The 18,785-nt window shown below is 40.6% G+C and overlaps 2 protein-coding genes across 3 annotated transcripts in view; both read left to right on the top strand.

Annotated features, from left to right (window-relative positions):
* CAMTA1 (calmodulin binding transcription activator 1) overlaps positions 1–7,357 on the top strand; it is a 943,590-nt gene extending 936,233 nt beyond the window's left edge. For both annotated transcript variants that reach the window (XM_065935842.1, XM_065935843.1), the window contains one exon: positions 4,063–7,357. In XM_065935842.1, the coding sequence (XP_065791914.1) occupies positions 4,063–4,126 (64 nt within the window). In that variant the 3' untranslated portion in view covers positions 4,127–7,357. The remainder of the gene's footprint in view (positions 1–4,062) is intronic.
* A 1,539-nt stretch (positions 7,358–8,896) lies between these two features.
* Positions 8,897–18,488, top strand: VAMP3 (vesicle associated membrane protein 3). The gene is made up of 5 exons (XM_065935841.1): positions 8,897–9,001; positions 11,186–11,267; positions 14,929–15,087; positions 15,832–15,883; positions 16,684–18,488. Coding segments are annotated over exons 1-5 (315 nt in total). The 5' UTR covers positions 8,897–8,999; the 3' UTR covers positions 16,704–18,488.
* Positions 18,489–18,785: the final 297 nt, after the last annotated feature.

Genomic DNA, 18,785 nt, shown 5'->3' with positions numbered 1-18,785 from the left:
TAAAACTAGCTCCATCAATTGATTTTGGTTTCGGTCTATAAAAATGATCTTTTTCCTCTCCACTGAATTTTTCAGTTGTTCTTTAATGTCACATAACTACAATATTTGTAAGACATAGTAGTTGTAACTGATGGATAGAAAAATATAAGTCTTTTTTATAAAATGACAAGCAGAGATCATTATTATGAAGGAAACACATACTCATTGTAGTACATTCTGGAAATACAAATAAGCAAGGGATATCACCCAGAGATAATAATTGTTAAACTTTTATTGTACATCCTTTTCATGGTAGAAGTATTTTCAATTAACCTATGCCTTTTAGTTCACGTCTTGAATGAGTGAAACAAGGCAGACACAAATTTCTGTGACTATTCGAAATACTCTGGTTTGAAACATCTAACTCTTAGAATTTATTAAAAATCCTTGCATCAGAAGTTGTTCTCATTCACTTCAATGGATATAAGTGTTTTCTGTTTTTCTTTGGGAGTCAGCCTAACAGTCAAACATACTTTATCCAATTGACATTTGACTTAAAGCAAAACAAAACAAAAAATTAGGTACCACTGTCTTACCCTAATAACCTACCCTTGAGTCACATAAACCTCAATTTATGATCTCAGTAGAGCAGGCTGTACAAGCCAATTCCAGGGGTATGTTAACAATCAATATGCTCAAGAAATTGGAGAATGAGGCTAACAGTCCTTGGCTGCCCTGATTCTTAGACCCATTCCTTTCACATTTCAGATCTGCTTCAGATCCATGTGTACATTTTACATGGAGCTATTTTTTCACTCTAAAACACTGTAATAAAATCAACACATGGTTTTATAAAGGATGGCATCTTAGAATTGAGAAAAGGGAATTGTCATCAGTTTCAACAATGTATTCACCTCATGCCACAGGAAATTTCTAAATGCCTGTTTTCTGTACAGACTTTTGGAAAAGACAAGAATTGTGTTTAAAAATTTATTTTTTGTTGCTGTTGCCCTGAGATACTGTTTGAGGCATCAGAGTGGATGCCTCATTTGTTAACTATTTGTTAACTATGTGTAACATAGTTAACTATTCTGCCATTCGTTAACTATTATGTATAATTTTGGGTAGGCTGCTCAATTCTGCAAATCTCAGTTCTCCATTTACAAATTGGAGAAGATGGTGAGGTTGTGAGGACTAAATAAGGTAACACACACAAAGGAACCCATCAAGCTATTGGAACATGCATTCTCTTCCTTTTTTGCTAATTTCTCCTTTAACAACTTCCTTTTAAAAAATGCCTTTGCCATTTAATTCGTTTTGATGTTTTGTATTTATAATGCGAGCAGACTGTGAAAACTGTACCGTGAAACTAAAAACTGAATTTTCCACCAGAATTCAGTAGTTCGGAAAGCCTAGGAAATATATCTGGAAATAGCAATGTCTCATTTTTCCTAAGTTGATAATTGTGGTCATTCTGTGTGTGGACATGCAACTCTCTTTAACAATGGTGTGTGAAGCCAGCACTAGTTTTATAGCACCATATTTACATTGTAACTTTAAAAACTTAGTTGACACTTTAATTAGCTCAAAAAGAAACTAGCCAAAAAAAAAAAAAAAAATGCCGCAGAAACAAATGTGACCATTTTAACTTAAAAAAGTTTGCAGTATACCCACATGACCAACTGATTACAGATTTTTGGTATGAACATTTGTTATAAAACATTTTTGGTCTATAATTCACGTTCCTTTTTAGTTCATCCCAATGATGAACTTAAGATTTGTAAAGTGGGACATCCCTGGTGGTCCAGTGATAAAGGACCTGAGCCTGACTCTGCACTTCATTGCAGAGAACCTGGGTTCGATCCCTGGTCAGGAAGCCTAGATCCCACATGCTGGGCGGCGTGGCCAAAAAATAAAAATATAAAAATAAAAACTTGAACACTTTACTTAAAAAGAAAAGATTTGTAAAGCCTTCCTGTTCCCACTAGAGACATGGTGAATGGAGATCTTTGTGTTTACGCTCTCAGGTTTTGAGTTCAGAGCTCTTTCAATCCTAGACGTCTCACCGGTGATGGAGTTTCTGTTGCACATTTGTGAATGAGTTCTGTGCTAGTGCAGAAGTCAGGGGTCATATCTGAAGTAGCATGCACATTGCGGTAATTCACCAAGGAGGTCTGCACAAGGCCGGGTACATTGCATGCCCAGAAGGAAAGGTGGCATCGGTGCATGCCTTGCATTCTTCCAGCCAGAGGACTGTTAGTATAGATATTGCATGTTTAAAAATTGAACACAGAATATGGCATGTTTCAATTTTTAAAAAGCCATTTATTTATCAAGTATGCATGTCCAAAATTAGGGACCTATAATGATGTGCATTTTTGTACTGCAGTATGACCCACAGTACCCCAAAATTTAATAATCTATAATGTACTTAATCGTAAAGTTCAAGTGATACCTGGATGCAGTTGTGAATATAGCAGGGTATTCTAAGTGTATCTGTTAAGAAAGAAGGCTTTCATAGTTTCAAAGATATACTGTTTGAGCAAACTGGGCTTGGTATATTTAGTAAATAAATCAGACAAAGAAGTACGTTTTCAAACATTATAATTCTTTTTGGTGATGATAAAATGACAAAGCTTTTTTTCTGAAAGAGAGCATCTTCTCTTTGAAGAGGTCATATCAACTTGACAGAATACTCAGAAATGATTCTGCTTGGAGGTGGTAAATATAATTTTTTTCAATCGCTATGATAGCACATGTGCCATTTCATTGAATGCCAACGTCAATAGAGCCATAACTTATTACTGGTTTTTCAAAATGTTTTCTTTCCACTGGAGTGTTCTCTAGAAAGGGAACTAATAGTCGCCTTAAAATTTAAACTTATCCATATAACTTGAGATAACAGGAGAGGCCCTTCTCTTAGAGAATGAGAAAACGGTATTTGGGAATTAGCTCTGTACAGGACCATATTGGGAAAAAAAATCAAATTTTTTTCTTGTCATACTATTGAGGTAGAATGTATGTGTCTAGAGAAACTGCCGCTTCTGTGTGGCTAATATCATCCTCTCACACCCATTTTTAGTAAACAAATGTTACCACATGGCATACAGTGCTGCAAACAATCTGTGACCTAACACAGCACACACGGACTTCAGAAGTTAGATCCTAAAGTCACACTTGCCTTTGACCAATCCAGTAGTCAGGCAAGCTCTTAGTTATCCGACAATAAAGAGAAATATATTCTTTAGCTTAGAACCTCTTTCCCAGGTCCCCATTTGCATCTGGTGGCCATATTCATTCAAAAGCCAAGGCAAAGTTTTATATTAAAAAATTTCAACTGAAAATAGTCATCAACAAATAATTTGCTGTGAACTTTCCCTGACTCTATTTATAGCAATTTAAATTTGTTTACCACAACACATTTGATAAACAGAATGAAGTACCTTATTGGTATTGCACCCTGGTGCTGTCTACCCAGGGGCAAGGTGGGACAGGGGGTGGGAAGTGACCCAAACATCTTTCAAAGCTACAATGTGGAATGGGAGGAAAGTAAGCAATTCTGAAAATCAGAAAGACTGAATAATACCTGGGCAAAATCAGAGTTGTGCAAGGAAGCCCATCAGGTTCAAGATAGCTCAGGATCTTGATTCTGTGAGCAAAGCAAGAACTCATGCCCTAGGTATATCAAAAGCTAATGAACAAATGTGTGTGCAGTCTCCCTAGCTTGCATCCTGTGGAATCACAGGGCATTCATGGGGGTCGACCAGGCTAAAAAGAGTTATTTGATCAATTAACTTTTTCTAGAAGGAGCACGTTATTGTTAGACTTGATTTAATGCTTTCAACTTTGGTTTTGCTTTTTGTTTAGAGCTCTTGATATAGAGGAGAGTTTCAGGAAGGCTGCAGTCTTCCTCTTGAATATTTTCCCCAGCAATTTCACAGGAGTTTCCTTAGCCATCAGTCCTCAGAAGGGTTTTTGTCTTGGCTTTTCACTTCCTGGGGAAATGGCCACACCCTTTCCTTTATCTGGCGACAATTTCACTCTATAGTTATCACCTGGTATTTTGTTTTGTTTCTCTTCCAGAGTGAAAGAATTGAAAAAGGCCAAGGAACTTGAAGACATACAACAGCATCCCTTAGCAATGTGACACTGCTTTTCAGACTGTTTTCATTTCTGTTTTTAGCAGAGACATGCAACAACACACACATGCACACATACACACACACACACACACACACACACACACACATACACACACACACACACATAATCCCTCTGCAGTTTTGGGGAGATCAGCTGCAGGATTTTAACAGGAATGTTTTGGTCATTGCATTTGCACTTTCATGGACAACTTTTAATTTGATCAGCAAAGACATCTTGGAACTCAATCTTCTGTTGGATCATGGGCAAACAAGACACCACGAGGAATCGAAAGAGGCTTTCCTCCTCTTAGGAAGAAGCCGTCTTCCTTCTCACATAGGGCTGTATTCAAACATCGTGTGGAACTGTACAAATATTTATACCAAAAATATAGATAAGAAAAGGTGGGGATGCACTAGCAACGAAGAGAATGCTGTTCCTGCACCTGTCGGTTATTTCCAAGAAGCTGAATTTTTGGGATTGATTCTCAGTGGAGGGCTTAGATCTTATAAATCTTTATTGGGTCCGTGTGTTCTCATTTCCTTCACTGTGTTTATTTGATCTTAATTTGTTTGTCTGTTTGCGTTTCAATCTCTACAGCACACTTAATGCAACTTTTAAAAATCTGCAGGTTTTTAGTGTTTTGTGGAAGTTTGCAGAGGGGGCGGGTGCGTGGTACACGGGTAATGCATGGGAAGTGATGAGGAACAGCGTACAGTTTAAATTTATTTTCTTGTCCCCACCACCTCCCAAGAACCTGCGAGGAGAGTCATCATCTTATCCCTTTTCTCATGTTCAGCACTTTAATTTTTTTGCCTTACTTTCTTGTGCAATGAGAATTACTTAGAGAGTTGGTAAAGCATGTAGCTTTTTTTAGTAGCCTTGGAAACTGTAGTCATTCTAAGGAATCATGAACCTTGCCTGGACATTTGCCACCTAAAAGATCAGTGTGGTGCTGCGTTCTGGCCAGTAAATTCCATATTTTTGGCTATATCTCATCCAACCTGAGCAGTTTCTGTGTATATATAGAAGGTAGAAATGGAAAGTGAGAAAATATTTGAAAGGGATTATATTAATTGCTAAATATTTTATTCACAAAGGTCAATAACATGGCAAGATAAAATTATTTGTATAGTTTTGTCTGAATGAGCGAGAAAAAAATTGTGGATGTATTGTTTGTATATATTGTATATATTAAAACAAAGAGATATGTGCATGAAATCAAGAAAAAAGAAATGAAAAAAGCAAAGCATTAGTGGCTATGGTCTGTAAAATGAAAAAAAAAACTTTATTTCACTATAAGAGTACTTTATTTTAAATGTTCTTTAGAAGAACATTTTGCTAAAGCATGACTAAACTGCAAAAAAAAAAAAAAAAAGAGCTACTGTATTAAGACTTAGGAAAAAAGGCAGAGTAACATTACTTAAAAAAGGATATGTTTACATTTAATTTTGGCTACCAGGAGTTTATTTTATTTTATTTAAATGATTTTTTTGCCAATGGTGCCAAGTAATGTGAATGCTGATATTGCTTAAGAAAATTAAGTTACTTTTGCTAAACAGATAATCATTAAGATGAATCAGTATATAGCTTAACACCATCCACTCACTCCAACAAAGAACACTTAGAATGGTCAAAACATGACAAAAGAAATAGGATGAAAAATAGAAAAATATCTCACGTTTTCATATCTCCTGCTGGAAATCAGAAAATGTAATGAAAATTGCACACAAAATAACTACAAATTAAAAGGATGCAAACTGGTCTCGTAGGAATGTCATGGTATATTACTATTTCCACATAATGAGGAGCCAAAGAAATCTGATGCTTTTTAACAATTCAACTACTAATGTTAAATTGAGAGAATCAAGTTCGCACTTGCTGATGCCAGTTTAAAATTCCCAGGTTAAGTTTCAGGATCAGTTGGTGTAAAGCTGAGAGAATAGTTTTGGTATTTTTTTTTTCCCTTGGTTCTGGCTGCCAACTGTAAGTGAAAACTCAAGGCTTGTTGTGAAGCCTAAAAATATTCACAAATCAGCTTTTAAACTGGTGTCTTAGAAGGAAGGTAGATACAAAAAGTTGTGGTAACAACTGGGGTCAGTGCTCTTGGTGCCTTTTCTATAATTGTACTTGTTTTTTAATTACTTCCTTTCACTGCCAACCTCGAATTACTGTACAGTATATGTCTTACTGCTTGTGATCAGCTTTGACAACGGTGACAGCCCCACAGCTAGCAGCCACCTGTACATTTGTAAACTGACCTGACTCAATTTTGTTTTTAAATGTGTGGGTTTTGTTGCAACTGTTGCAGTTCCCCCAAATACCCATTATTTTCCCACAATTTGACCTACAGGAGTACACTGAGTAATTTACAAACACACAATTGCATTCATCAATGGGAAGAGAATGTGAAAGCCAGCTCTTTCAGAATATCCTTCAGTAATACTGAATTTAGGTACGTTTATTCCATTGTGGTACAAATAGCCGATCTTTTGACAGGAGTAATGACCTCAGTGGATTTGCTTTAAACCCTCACTTTTTTTTTTTTTTTTTTTAATGTCTCACATGCTACATTATTAGCTGAGTAAGCTAGATAATCTGGAAGATAAAAGATTGACATAGAGTTAGGAGCGTTCTTACGGAGAGGATAGAAGTAGGTTCAAAACCTACCAGTGTCATCTACCAGTACAACTGTGAATCCCAGGTGAGGTACAAATGCACTTCCACTGAAATGAAACATTTTTGACCGCTTTTTCTTGGTTGTGAATCTTAATTTCGAATATAAGATGATAGGTAAGCGCAGCTTTCTTGGATAATCTGAATTCCCAAGTGCCAGGAGTAGGATTTCATTATAAAATTAATAGCTAATCTTATTCTGTCTCCTGATGATTTAATTGCTACACTTGTTACCCATTTGAAATCAGCTGTACTGTGTGAACGAAATCGAGACAATAACTCGAACCCCTCTCTGGCTGCACGGTCGCTTATGGCAGTTCCACACAGTAGTTGGCGCCCAATGGGGGGTCCCTGAGACTTGCATGTAAAACTAGTCTAGATGTCTTCTTTTTTGTAAGTTTTATTTTTGTAATTGTGCATGTAAAGCATCATTGAATCAATGGATCTGTTGAAGAACTCAGCTGCTGGAAACCATGCAAAATGTTTTGAATTGCCCTTAAAATATGGAAAATGTTTTCTGAATGCTTTATATTCTTTCTGCTGTAAATTAAAAATGAAGAAAATTTCCCCATACTATGTGTGTGTTGCTTTAACTTCACCTGATACTGAAGTCCAAGGTGATCAGCAGGTTTTAAACCTTACAAAATCATTTCAAATAGTTCCTTCTTGATGCAGTGTTTTTGACATGGAATGCTACATAGTTTCAGGTCTGTCCAGGAAAGAGAACATTTCTTGATAGAGCCACTGTTCCTAGAACACCTGCTTGTCCACTGTTGGATTCAAGGAGGATCTCAAAAAGCTTTAGATTATGTGTATATTACATCTATCAATATTCACTGTCCTTGAGTTATTGATATACCTCCTCAGGCACTTCTCAGCCCAAGTGTACTTACGGGAAAGATAAAAATATGGATCGAAATTCACCTTTTCAGTTAAAATCCTCTGATGTTTTTAAAAATGCACCTTTCAGCTGACTAAGCCCAGCCTTCTTTCCCGGAACCCTGGCATCAGTCTCCTTCCCTTTCACTGCAGAAACTCAACTCCCTGGCGGTCCCTCTTCCCTCTAAACCATTCTGGAGCTGCTGTCAGACAAGTTTTGCATGATAGATCTCCCAGTTTCCTGAAGCCTCACTGATTTTTAGAGCCCACCGCACTGAAATGACATTTTCCTTTGTTTATTTTCACTCTCAACTCAGTCTTATTTTCATCTGTGCCCCAACCTGCACCCTCTGGTTGGTCTGTTCAAACCGTGTCCAGGTCATGACTTGGGTCATGATTTGTTCCTCCCATGCCTGGAAACTTCTCTCGTTACCTACTTAACCCAATCCGAATTTCAGCTCTGTGACACTCTCTTTCTTATTCTAACATACAATAATATTTTCTTTTTCAAATCCCATTTAGAGTTGGAAAAGACAGTTTGATGTTATTTTTTTCATTTCTCATCTATTTTTCCAGTTGCCCTACTGGTGTTCTGTTTAACGCTGCAGTTGCCTTTGCTGGTGGGAACGCTTTTAGTACAACTGAAATTCCTTGCACAGTAAATCACTACATTCAGATTTGTGCCTCAGCCTCAACCGGAAATTCAGAAGTTGAGGACCTGTAAAGGTATAAAGTACAGTCCCTGATATCAAGAATTCCGTGAAGAGATTATATTAATAATAAGGTCTGTGCAATAACAGATATTTGTGTTACAAATGAACACACGAAAAGGAAACCTAACCCAATCAACGCCTGTAACAAATACTACGAATGAACCTCCTCTCCCATTTTAACAAGTTTCTTGCGAAAATGTGTCTCCAGGACCACTGGGTTAATGTGGAACTTTAAGCAGAAGCCCAAGGGCTGTCTCCAATGCTGTCACGGTCAGAGGAATAACTCACGGGCCCAGAAAAACGTAAAACGCCCACACCCTCATTTATCTCCGTTGTGCCTTTTCACGTGCCCCAGGTCAGCACTGGCGCGGGCACCGACAGCCAGCAGTCGCCCAGCAACCGGCCGCAGCGCTCAGTGGGGGGAGCCGCCCCTAACACACCCCGCCCCCTTCCGGCGCGACCCTCGCGGCCTCGCACGTCCCGCCCACCCCGTCAGCCCCTCCCGGTGACGTCATCGCCCCTGCGCCGCCGGCGCCCCGCCCAGGTCCCCGGCCCCCGGTTCCTCAGTGTCAGTCAGCCGATCCTGAGACGCTAGCTGCCTCCACTGCCAAAATGTGAGTGACAGGACGCGACGCGGAGGGCCCTCTGGCCCGGGGGACCGCGGCCCGCGCCTGGGACTCCAGCCCGGCCCGATTCCCGCCTGCCGCCTCTCGGACGCGGGTGCTCTCCGCGCGGCTGTGCGCGGGGGCTCCCAAGGCCTAGGGGTGGGCGGCGGCCCCCGGGGGTGCGGGCTGCATACGGGCCAGGTCGGCGGCGCCGCCGGCCGCGCTGGAGGGCCCCACGGCCGTCGTGCGGGCGCGGAAGGGGTGAGGGCGGGGCGGCGGGGTTTCCCAGAGGTAGGGAGAATTCCACCGCCACCCCTGCTTCGTCTCCGACCCCCTTCCCCTTCTTTCCCTCCTTCCCCTTCTTGCCCCCCAAGTTCACTGAGGGGTACTGTGACCACTGCCCTCGTCCTGGAGCGCGCTCCTCGCCTGGTGTTGGGCTGGACTCCGGAAGTTGCAAGGGGAAGAAGGACCTCCGCCCTGGCTTGAAGCACCTGTGGTCTGAGAGGACTCAGGCGCAGAACTGTGGGCCTTCTCCTTTTAAATAGAAGCATTCTTGTAGTGGCCCTTGAAAACAGGAATTTCCCGTGGTAACATTTCAGAGAACGCTAAGGGTCAGAAATCACAAGGACCGCCTCAAACTGCTCGTCGCTCACCTACTGAGGAGAAAGGAATGGGTGCTTTCCCACGGTTCCTCCCGGAACTAGGGACACCCTTCCTCTGGAGGGTTCCTGATTGAGGCTGCTGTGCCAGCTGATCGCAGCGGTTAAAGTCTAGATCCGTAGAATTATACAGAACCTGGTCTAAACACAGGCTCCAGTGCAGCCGGTGGTGTTGACTTTCTAAACCTTACTTTAGTTTTCTGTAAAATGAGGTTAATAGTAGCAGTGTCCCCCTCAAAGAGTTTTGAGGACTAAATGAGAAAATGCTTGCAGCAAATGCATAGTACATGACCCTTTACTGTTATCTATCAGACAATAAACTCTGAGTGCCTGGCGGGGTCTGCTGCATCCCTGACCTTTGAAGCATGGTAGGTATAAAATAACTGTCTATTGAATCAATGAATCAGTGGGTGTTATAGGAAAGACACAGGGAAGAGACCTCTCTAAGATACAGGAAGGATCTTCAGGAGAAGGCAAGGCTGTAGGCAAGACTGTATATAGGTATCTCTGAAAAATCAAAAGTATTGCCAACCAGGTCATGGAAGCAATTAGGACTTCCAAGCCAGAGTGCTCAAAAAATATCTGTCTGGGGGAAAAGTAAAGCATTCAATGAGGATTTTAAAAGAAGTATCTTTCTGGTAATGATAACCCTATATGCAAAACAGAAAAAAGAGACACAGATGTACAGAACAGACTTTTGGACTCTGTGGAAGGCGAGGGTGGAATGTTTTGAGAAAACAGCATCGAAACATGTGTATTATCTAGGGTGAAACAGATCACCAGCCCAGGTTGGATGCATGAGACAAGTGCTCGGGCCTGGTGCACTGGGAAGACCCAGAGGGATCGAGTGGAGAGGGAGGTGGGAGGGGGGATCGGGATGGGGAATACATGTAAATCCATGGCTGATTCATGTCAATGTATGACAGAAACCACTACAATATTGTAAAGTAATTAGCCTCCAACTAATAAAAATAAATGAAAAAAAAAATAAAAGAAGTATCTTTCAAGAGAGGGAGCCTTGCTTCATCTTATCTTTGCCACTCAGACTGCCCCCACTCCCTGTATCCTAGTGTTCGTGACTCTCTTTCTCTAAGTGAGTCTATTTCTCTGTACTGGAAAAAGGGTGTTCTGTAATTGTTCACCACTCTGAAGAACTTGTCTTCAGTTCATGGAGAATCCCATGGACTCAGGAGCCTGGTGGGCTACAGTCCATGGGGTCACAGAGTCAGACACCACTGAATGACTAACACTTTGACTTTCATGTGAGGATCAGATGCTTCAGTGATACAAAGGAGAACCTATTAAACCTTCACTTTAGACCTTGGTCACTTTTAACATGTGGGTGAATCTTTGAAATTTTAGAGGAATTAGAAGAGATGTCTTTAGAACCTTTGTTCACTGCTGCAGAAAGGATGTTCGTTTTCAGCTTTAGTTCTGAAATTTCTAACACTGAGAGTCCTGGAAAATATCCACATACTTAACAGAAATGTGTTTGGAATCCTAACTTACTCTTGCCTGTCTTTACATGTTTCAGGACTACAAGTGCACCAGCAGGTTCAAGCGCTGCCGCTGGCAGTAGTAGAAGACTTCAGCAGACACAAAATCAAGTGGATGAGGTATTGCTCTGAAATGTTGAAAACCTGAATCATAAGCCAACATGAAAACACTCTGGGAATAGTTCTGTTTAGGAACAGTATCATAGAAGTGTGAACGTAAAGTAAATTTGGACTATCCTAACTGTAACAAAAATCTGACCCCTACTGTTTTGGGAGCCCTTTTCTAAGCTTCTGAGAAGTCACATCCTCCTGGTTTCAGGCCTGTTTTCCTTAAACCGAATCACACACCTAAAGAACAGGCTCTTCTCCCTCAGGACATTCCTCCTAAGAATCACTTGGTGATGTATATTTTGCCACAATAAATTAAACATTAGAGAAGAAAAAAGAACTGCTTTATAAAATAATAAAATTTTTAAGGATGAGGTCTATAGGTTGCAGAAGTTAGGATGAATCCTTCTGAACAAGTTTTTCATCAGGATGCTTTTTACCAGTTACCCAGCCCAGCAAATCTCTATCGATTGCCATCCAGTGCTGTGCAGGAGGTGGGTGCTGGCAAACTGCTCTAACCCAGCAGATCTGTGTTTGTGGAAATGTTAGGTTGGGAGGCCCTCAGAGCATCTTTTCTTTTGCCCTCTACATGCAGACCTACAATGGAAGATTATTTGAGAAATTCAGGCTCATATTTCCTTAGCCCTAAAAGCCATCATAGCTGAGCAAGGCTGTCTTGGTCTTTCTGCATTTACCTATCTTAAAAAGCAGAGTTAAACTAATGTTAGATCCCGTTGTTAAATCTTATGGCAATATTTTGGTCCGATGGTTTTGTTTATGAACTAAATTCTGAATTTTTTACATTTTCATGCTAAGAAACCCATTCTAATTCCATCTTCCATGAAACTTCTATTTACTTACGAACTCTAATTGGGTCCCTTTTCTTTTTTTACATTTTTTAAAATTAATTTATTTTTTATTGAAGGATAACTGCTTTACAGAATTTTGTTGTTTTCTGTCAAACCTCAACATGAATTAGCCAAAGGTATACACATATCCCGGGAGGGGATACCAAGGGGATCCCCTTGGTACTTTTTCTTTACCAGAGAGTTTTGTTTTTAACTGAAGTGGAAATTTGCATAATAGCCGCCTTAAGAGTGTGTAATTCATGCCATGTGATGTATTCACAATGTGTAAATTTGCATAATAGCCGCCTTAGACTGTGTAATTCAGTGGCATGTGGTGTGTTCACAATGCCCTGTGGCCATGCCTTTTGTCTAGCTCCAGTTTCTTCATCACCCCTGAAGAACACCTTATAGGCAGTTAGTAATCACTTCCCATTCCCTCTTCTCCAGAGTGGTAGCCTCTAATTGACTTTCTGTTTCTATGGTTTTGCCTGTGCTGGATATATCATATAAAAGGGATAATACAATGCGTGGCCTTTGTGTCAGGCTTCTTGAACTTAACCATCTTTTGTTCGACATTCATCCCTGTTGTAGCGTCCATCAGTACAGCATTCCTTTTTGTAGCTGCATAGTATTCCATTGCAGATGGATACCTCAGTTTATCCATTCATCTGTTGGTAGGTTTTTGAGTTGTTTCCCCCTTTGGCTGTTGTGAATCATCTTACTGTAAACATTTGCACGTGAGCTTCTATGCGGACATCTATTTTCATTTCTCTTGGTTATGTATCTAAGGGCTTCCCTGGTGGCTCAGTGGTAAAGAATCTGCCTGCAATGGAGGAGATTACCTGCAATTCAGGAGATGCAGGTTCGATCCTTCAGTAGGGAAGATCCCCTAGAGAAGGAAATGGCAACCAACTCCAGTATTCTTGCCTGGGAAGTTCATGGATGGAGGAGCCTGGTGACCTACAGTCCATGGGCTCACGAGAGTCTACATGACTTAGTGACTAAACCACCACCATAGTAATGCTATATTTAACTTTTTGAGGAACTGTCGCACTTTTCCACAGTGGCTACACTATTTTGCCTTTCCACTAGCCATGTCCAAGAGTTCCTATTTTTCCACATTATCACCAACACTTGTTATTTTCTACTATTTTGGTTATAGCCATCCTGAACTGATCCTAATGAGTATGGATTAGTAACTCTTTGTGGTTTTAATTTGCATTTCCTAGTGATCAGAGATGCTGAATATCTTCTCGTGTGGTTGTTGGCTGTTTGTATAAATTCTTTGTAGAAATGTCTGTTCAAGACCATCACCAGTTTTTTAAATGGGTAGGCTGTTTTTAATGTTGTTGATAAAGAGTTCCTTATGTATTCTGGGTGTTAAATCTTTGTCAGATATATGATTTGCAAATATTTTCTGCCATTCTGTGGATTGGCTTTTCATATCCCTGATTATGTCTTTTGAAGCACAAAAGACTTTAATTTTTATGAAATTCAGAATATCTGGTTTTTTCCCTTGTTGCTCTCGCTTTTGGGGTCAAATCCACAGTCAAACCCAAAGTTGTAAAGAGTTATGTTTTCTTCTAAGAGTTTTATAGTTTTCAGCTCTATATTTGGGTCATTGATCCATATTGAGTTAATTTGTGCACGTGAGGTAAGGTAAGGGTCCAACTTCATTCTTTCACATGTGGCTATCTAAGCACCAAGTTTTGAAACTCAAAAGTATGACTCCTCCAATTTTGTTTTTCTTCTTCAATATTGTGTCGAGTGTTCAAGGCCCTTTGGAATTCCATATGAATTTGAGGACTAGTTTTTACATTTAGGCAAAAAAAAAAAGCCATTGGGATTTTGATAGAGATTGAATTGAATCTATACATGTGTACATCACCAGGGGGAGTTTTGCCATCTTAACACTGTTAATTAAGTCTTTCAACCTATGAAAGTGGGATGTCTTCCCATTTCATTAGGTCTAATTCCTTTTGGCAGTGTTTTGTAGTTTTCAGCGTGCAAGTCTTTGGCCTCCTTGGTTTAATTTATCCCTGGGTATTTTATTTTTTGGGGTGCTATTGTATGGAATTGTTTTCTTAATTTCCCTTTCATTGCTAATTATGGAAGCACACTAATTTATGGCTGTTGATCTTGTACCCTAAAACTACTGAGTTTGTTTACTAACTCTAGTAGGGATTTTTGGTAGATTCTTTGGGATTTTCTGTACATGGAATCATCTGCAAACAGAGATCATTTTACTTCTTTTCTAATTTGAAAGGAAAGTGAAAGTTGCTCAGTTGTTTATGACTCTTTGCAACCCCATGGACTATACAGTTCATGGAATTCTCCAGGCCAGAATACTGGGGTGGGTAGCCGTTCCCTTTTCCAGGGGATCTTGCCAACCCACGGATCGAACCCAGGTCTCCTGCATTGCACACAGATTCTTTACCAGCTGAGCCACCAGGGAAGCCACCAGGAAGCTTTTCTAATTTGGATGCCTTTTAATTTCTTTTTCCTACCTGGCCAGAGCTTCCAGTACAATGTTGAACAGCAGTAGTGAAGGTGGGCCTCCTTGTCTTTCACCATTGAGCATGGATGTTAACTGTTTGTTTTCCACAGATAACCTGTAACATGTTAAGGAAGTTCCCTTCTATCCTAATTGGCTGAGTGTTTTTATCCTGAAACAGTCAACCCTTTTTTCTTTTTGTTTTTAATGAAAGTTTGACTCAAAAGCGTAAAGAGCTGACCTGAAAAAAAAAAAAAATGCCAGTACACTTCATTGAGGAGTTGCGTTTTTCCTTCCTTTCCTTGTACCTGAATGTGACCATATTCTTCAGGTGGTGGACATCATGAGAGTCAATGTGGATAAAGTGTTGGAAAGAGACCAGAAGCTCTCTGAGTTGGATGACCGTGCAGATGCGCTGCAGGCAGGAGCTTCCCAATTTGAAACAAGTGCTGCCAAGTTGAAGAGAAAATACTGGTGGAAGAATTGCAAGGTACTTCGCTTTTAACTGGTCTTTATATCAAGTCACCGTCTTGTCTCGGGGGTAGACAAAGGCTACAAATACTGGACTTTCATGAGCCTTAGAGGTGAATCTGACTTCCCACACAGAAATTTGCATTGACTTTGAATCTAAAACTCTGACTACATATCGTTTTTCTGCCCCCACAATTGAGAATGCTCCATGCTTTGTGGCTGACCTTCAGAAGTTTGTAGAACCAGGCAGGTCCAGAATCAGTCACAGACAGCAACCCCTTCCAGCCCTGCACACAGACTGACAGGAGAGGGCTGGAACAGGAAGGTCAGTTTGCACACAGGTGCAAATGGCTCCAGGGTAAAAGGAAAGAGGTGCTGGAGAGCTGCAGCATGCTCCACAGAAAAACAGGAAGCACCACATGAGGAGCAGGGCCCAAAGTGGACCGCAGTCACATCCCTTCCTGGGTTGGAAGAGTGACACTTTCTGATACCTGACACAGGCTCAATCCATGTATCCACAGACATGCCTATCTAGGGACCATAAATCATTTGAACGTGTTATAAAAAAGCAGATAGGTGAGCGTCAGCACATATATTTACATTAATAAGAACATTAAGTTTAGGCCTTAATAATTATGACTATTTGGGATGGGTGGGCACCTTAACTTCTCCTTCTGTGACTAGAATGACACTAAATGATACTCTTCAGTGGGCACATTAATCTCTGGGTTTGAATGTGAAGTGGATGTATATTTGGTTACAGATGTGGGCGATAGGAATCAGCGTTGTGGTCATCATCATCATTATCATCGTCGGTGAGTTCTCCTGCTCCAAACTCATTGCAGAAAGTCTTGTCTGTTCACATTTGACTCCATGTACAAGAGCTCAGAATAAAAGTTCCCTTGGAGATGTTAATGTATCCCAAAGGTTTTCCTTTTCGTTAGTAAGTGTTGTAAATACTTGAGTGCTGAATCTGAGATTTTCAATATAAACATTATCCTGATCCATAAGTTTGATCTCTGAATATACTTTCATCAGATATTTCCTTTCATGAGAAATAGTATAGCCTAGTGATGAAGAGCATGGACTACTTCTGATCACTCTACTTTACAATCCAGCTGTGTGGCCTTCAACAAGTATTTCATATCTCTGAACCTCCATTTCCTCATTTATAAAATGGGGACAATAATACTACTACCTACCTCATATGTTTATTATGAGGACAAAGCTGTTAATATATAAAATGTGCTTAGAATGGTACCTGGCATATAATAATAATAGTTATATAAAGAAACATATATACACCCACACTATCATTAACAGTATCATCATAACCATTACTACTACTGTAGACAGTATCGGAACAGCCCATTGCCATTAGTAGCCCAGTACATGAGAACTATTTAAAGAAACATGTCTTGGATCCTTTCTTCAGCAGCCTCCTCTAATCTTCCACAAGATGTAGAGAAACCACTAGTAGGAAATTGGCCAGAAATTGAATTTCTATTCACACTTAGACTGTAGTGTTTGGTGTTTATTCTGTGTTTGCACTGAAAGACTAAACAGATATTCTTCCCGCTCCCCCCTCCTTTTTTTAATCTTCTCTGCTTACTAGTGTGGAGTATCTCTTCCTGAAGAACCAGTGAAACTCCAGCCTGCTGTTCAAGAAACCTCGTCAAGACTTTTGATTTAGAACCTGCTATATTATCAAGCTTGCCTACTGTTCTATCTAAAATGATTATTTTTCTGTTAGTGACTGTAAAGTTTGTTTCTTAGATGTGCCTTTGTTTTGTAATATGCACTCCAAACTAGAAGCATGGTCAGCCCAGCCTCCGTTTTGCACAGTGCCTTTTCAGATTTACAAGTGGGCTGATGGAGAGGACTTCTTCAGTTGCAGAGTGTTATAACCTAGCAGTAATGTTGTCTGGTTAATTGCCATTGACTGCAGTTAAGGAAATTTGTTCCAAGTTAACTGTCCTCATCATATGACGTTACCCTCATTTTAAACCTCTGGGTAATCAGATTCCAATTTGTGCCTTCCAGAAAGAACACTACTGCCTAACACAAATCTGTGACAATAACAGGCTGTGCCTTATTTTGCTCTTTTTCTGATTCCCTATAGCAGAACTCTCTACTGTTTATAGACACTACTGACTCCTTTGCTGTATTTTAAAATAAGATACTGGTAAAGAGTTTTTGCTCTTACATTAGATATGAAGATGTTTACTTTCTTGTTACTGTTATGTATCACTTGCTAAAAATATTGTTTTAATCAGAAATAATAACTTCTTTAAAACATTTTTATAGAACGATGGCTATGACCAAAGTTTCTATCTTGCCAAAAAGTTAAATCCCAGTCAGACATCAAGTTTGTTCCTGACAGATAAATTCAGAAAAGTGACGAGTGAAACTCAAGGTGCCCTTCAGAATTAAACTTGTAATGTTGTGTGTGAACCTCTGACATCCTGGCAGGCCTTTCTTGCCCTTGAAAGGCTATAGATCTTGCAACTTCCCTTCCAATCTAGCATTTTTCCTGAGGTTTACAGAGGATTTGAGCTTGATACTGACCGTCTCCTACCTGTGGGCAGCATTTTACTCAGCAGTTTGCAGATTATCAACTGTAAGCTCCAGTATGTTTCTAATAATTATGTGAGCAGCAGTTGTGTAGCCTTCACTTGAGACCATCTGTGGACGGGTCATTTTCTGGTCCAGTCCCCATGGACAACAGCTTCTTGGAGTTTGTTTCCAATTGTGATCCATATTCCACTCCCTAAATCTGTCTTGTAAATTTCACTTTCTACTAGGCAGTTGGTCAGGGTAGATGACCCTCTTCCCAGGGGACAGCTAACAAGAGACATTTTCTTTGATGTCACAGAGTTTCTGCATGAGACGCTGCTTTGGGTAGAGGTGTTGTCAGCTGAGAGACTTTTGTTGTGTACGTGAGACTTTGGACACCAGGGTGTGTGGCTTAAGGTCAAGAAGTCAGGTAGGAATGAAAACAGGCGAGGAGGCACCGAGGGGGGAAGAAGTCTTAGCACCCTGGGGCTTACCGTGGCCAGAATGTTCACAAAGTCTCGGTCACATGCTACTTGGTGACGTACAAAGCGACAGCAGTTAAGGTGCATCAGGACCCGGGTTCCACTTCTTTAACATCTGCTCCCCTGACGTCAGTGCGATGGTATGAAGTTGAAGACGTGCCTTGCGGTGTGCCCTGCTGGGAGAAGGGGACAGCAGTCAGTGTCTGGACAGTGGCCCACCTTCGTCTCAGGTCCCTGCCAGGTCTGACTCTGCAGCTTTGGTGCTTGGCCCCGTGTAACCCACTGGCTGCTGCGTTAACCCAGGAATACCCCACCTGTATCTGTGTGTTTAGCTGGGAACTCACCTGCTATAATGAACTGAATAAAGTGTTTATAAACATAACTCTGGTGCCTGTGTCCCTGATAGAGGAGTAGCGTGTGGTCCAAGTCCTGAGAAACGGCGTTCCCTACTGCTCACCCCCCTCCCTTATAGACCCTGACTCCACTTCCTCATTGCCTGAGGACCCTGATGTCCTCACACCCCACTCCCTGTGTAAAAAAGTGCTCTTCAGCTGAGGAGATGTTGGGGAACTGGCTTCCTTATGGTCACTGAAACACTTAGGATTTGGCTTTTGAGTTTCTTAAATAGATGGTCTTTCAGAAATGAGTTGTGCAGAGCTGGCCAGTATGTGTTGGATCA

The sequence above is a fragment of the Muntiacus reevesi genome, chromosome 5, assembly GCF_963930625.1.
Source record: "Muntiacus reevesi chromosome 5, mMunRee1.1, whole genome shotgun sequence".
NCBI lineage: Eukaryota > Metazoa > Chordata > Mammalia > Artiodactyla > Cervidae > Muntiacus > Muntiacus reevesi.
This window is presented reverse-complemented; position numbering and strand designations above follow the sequence as displayed.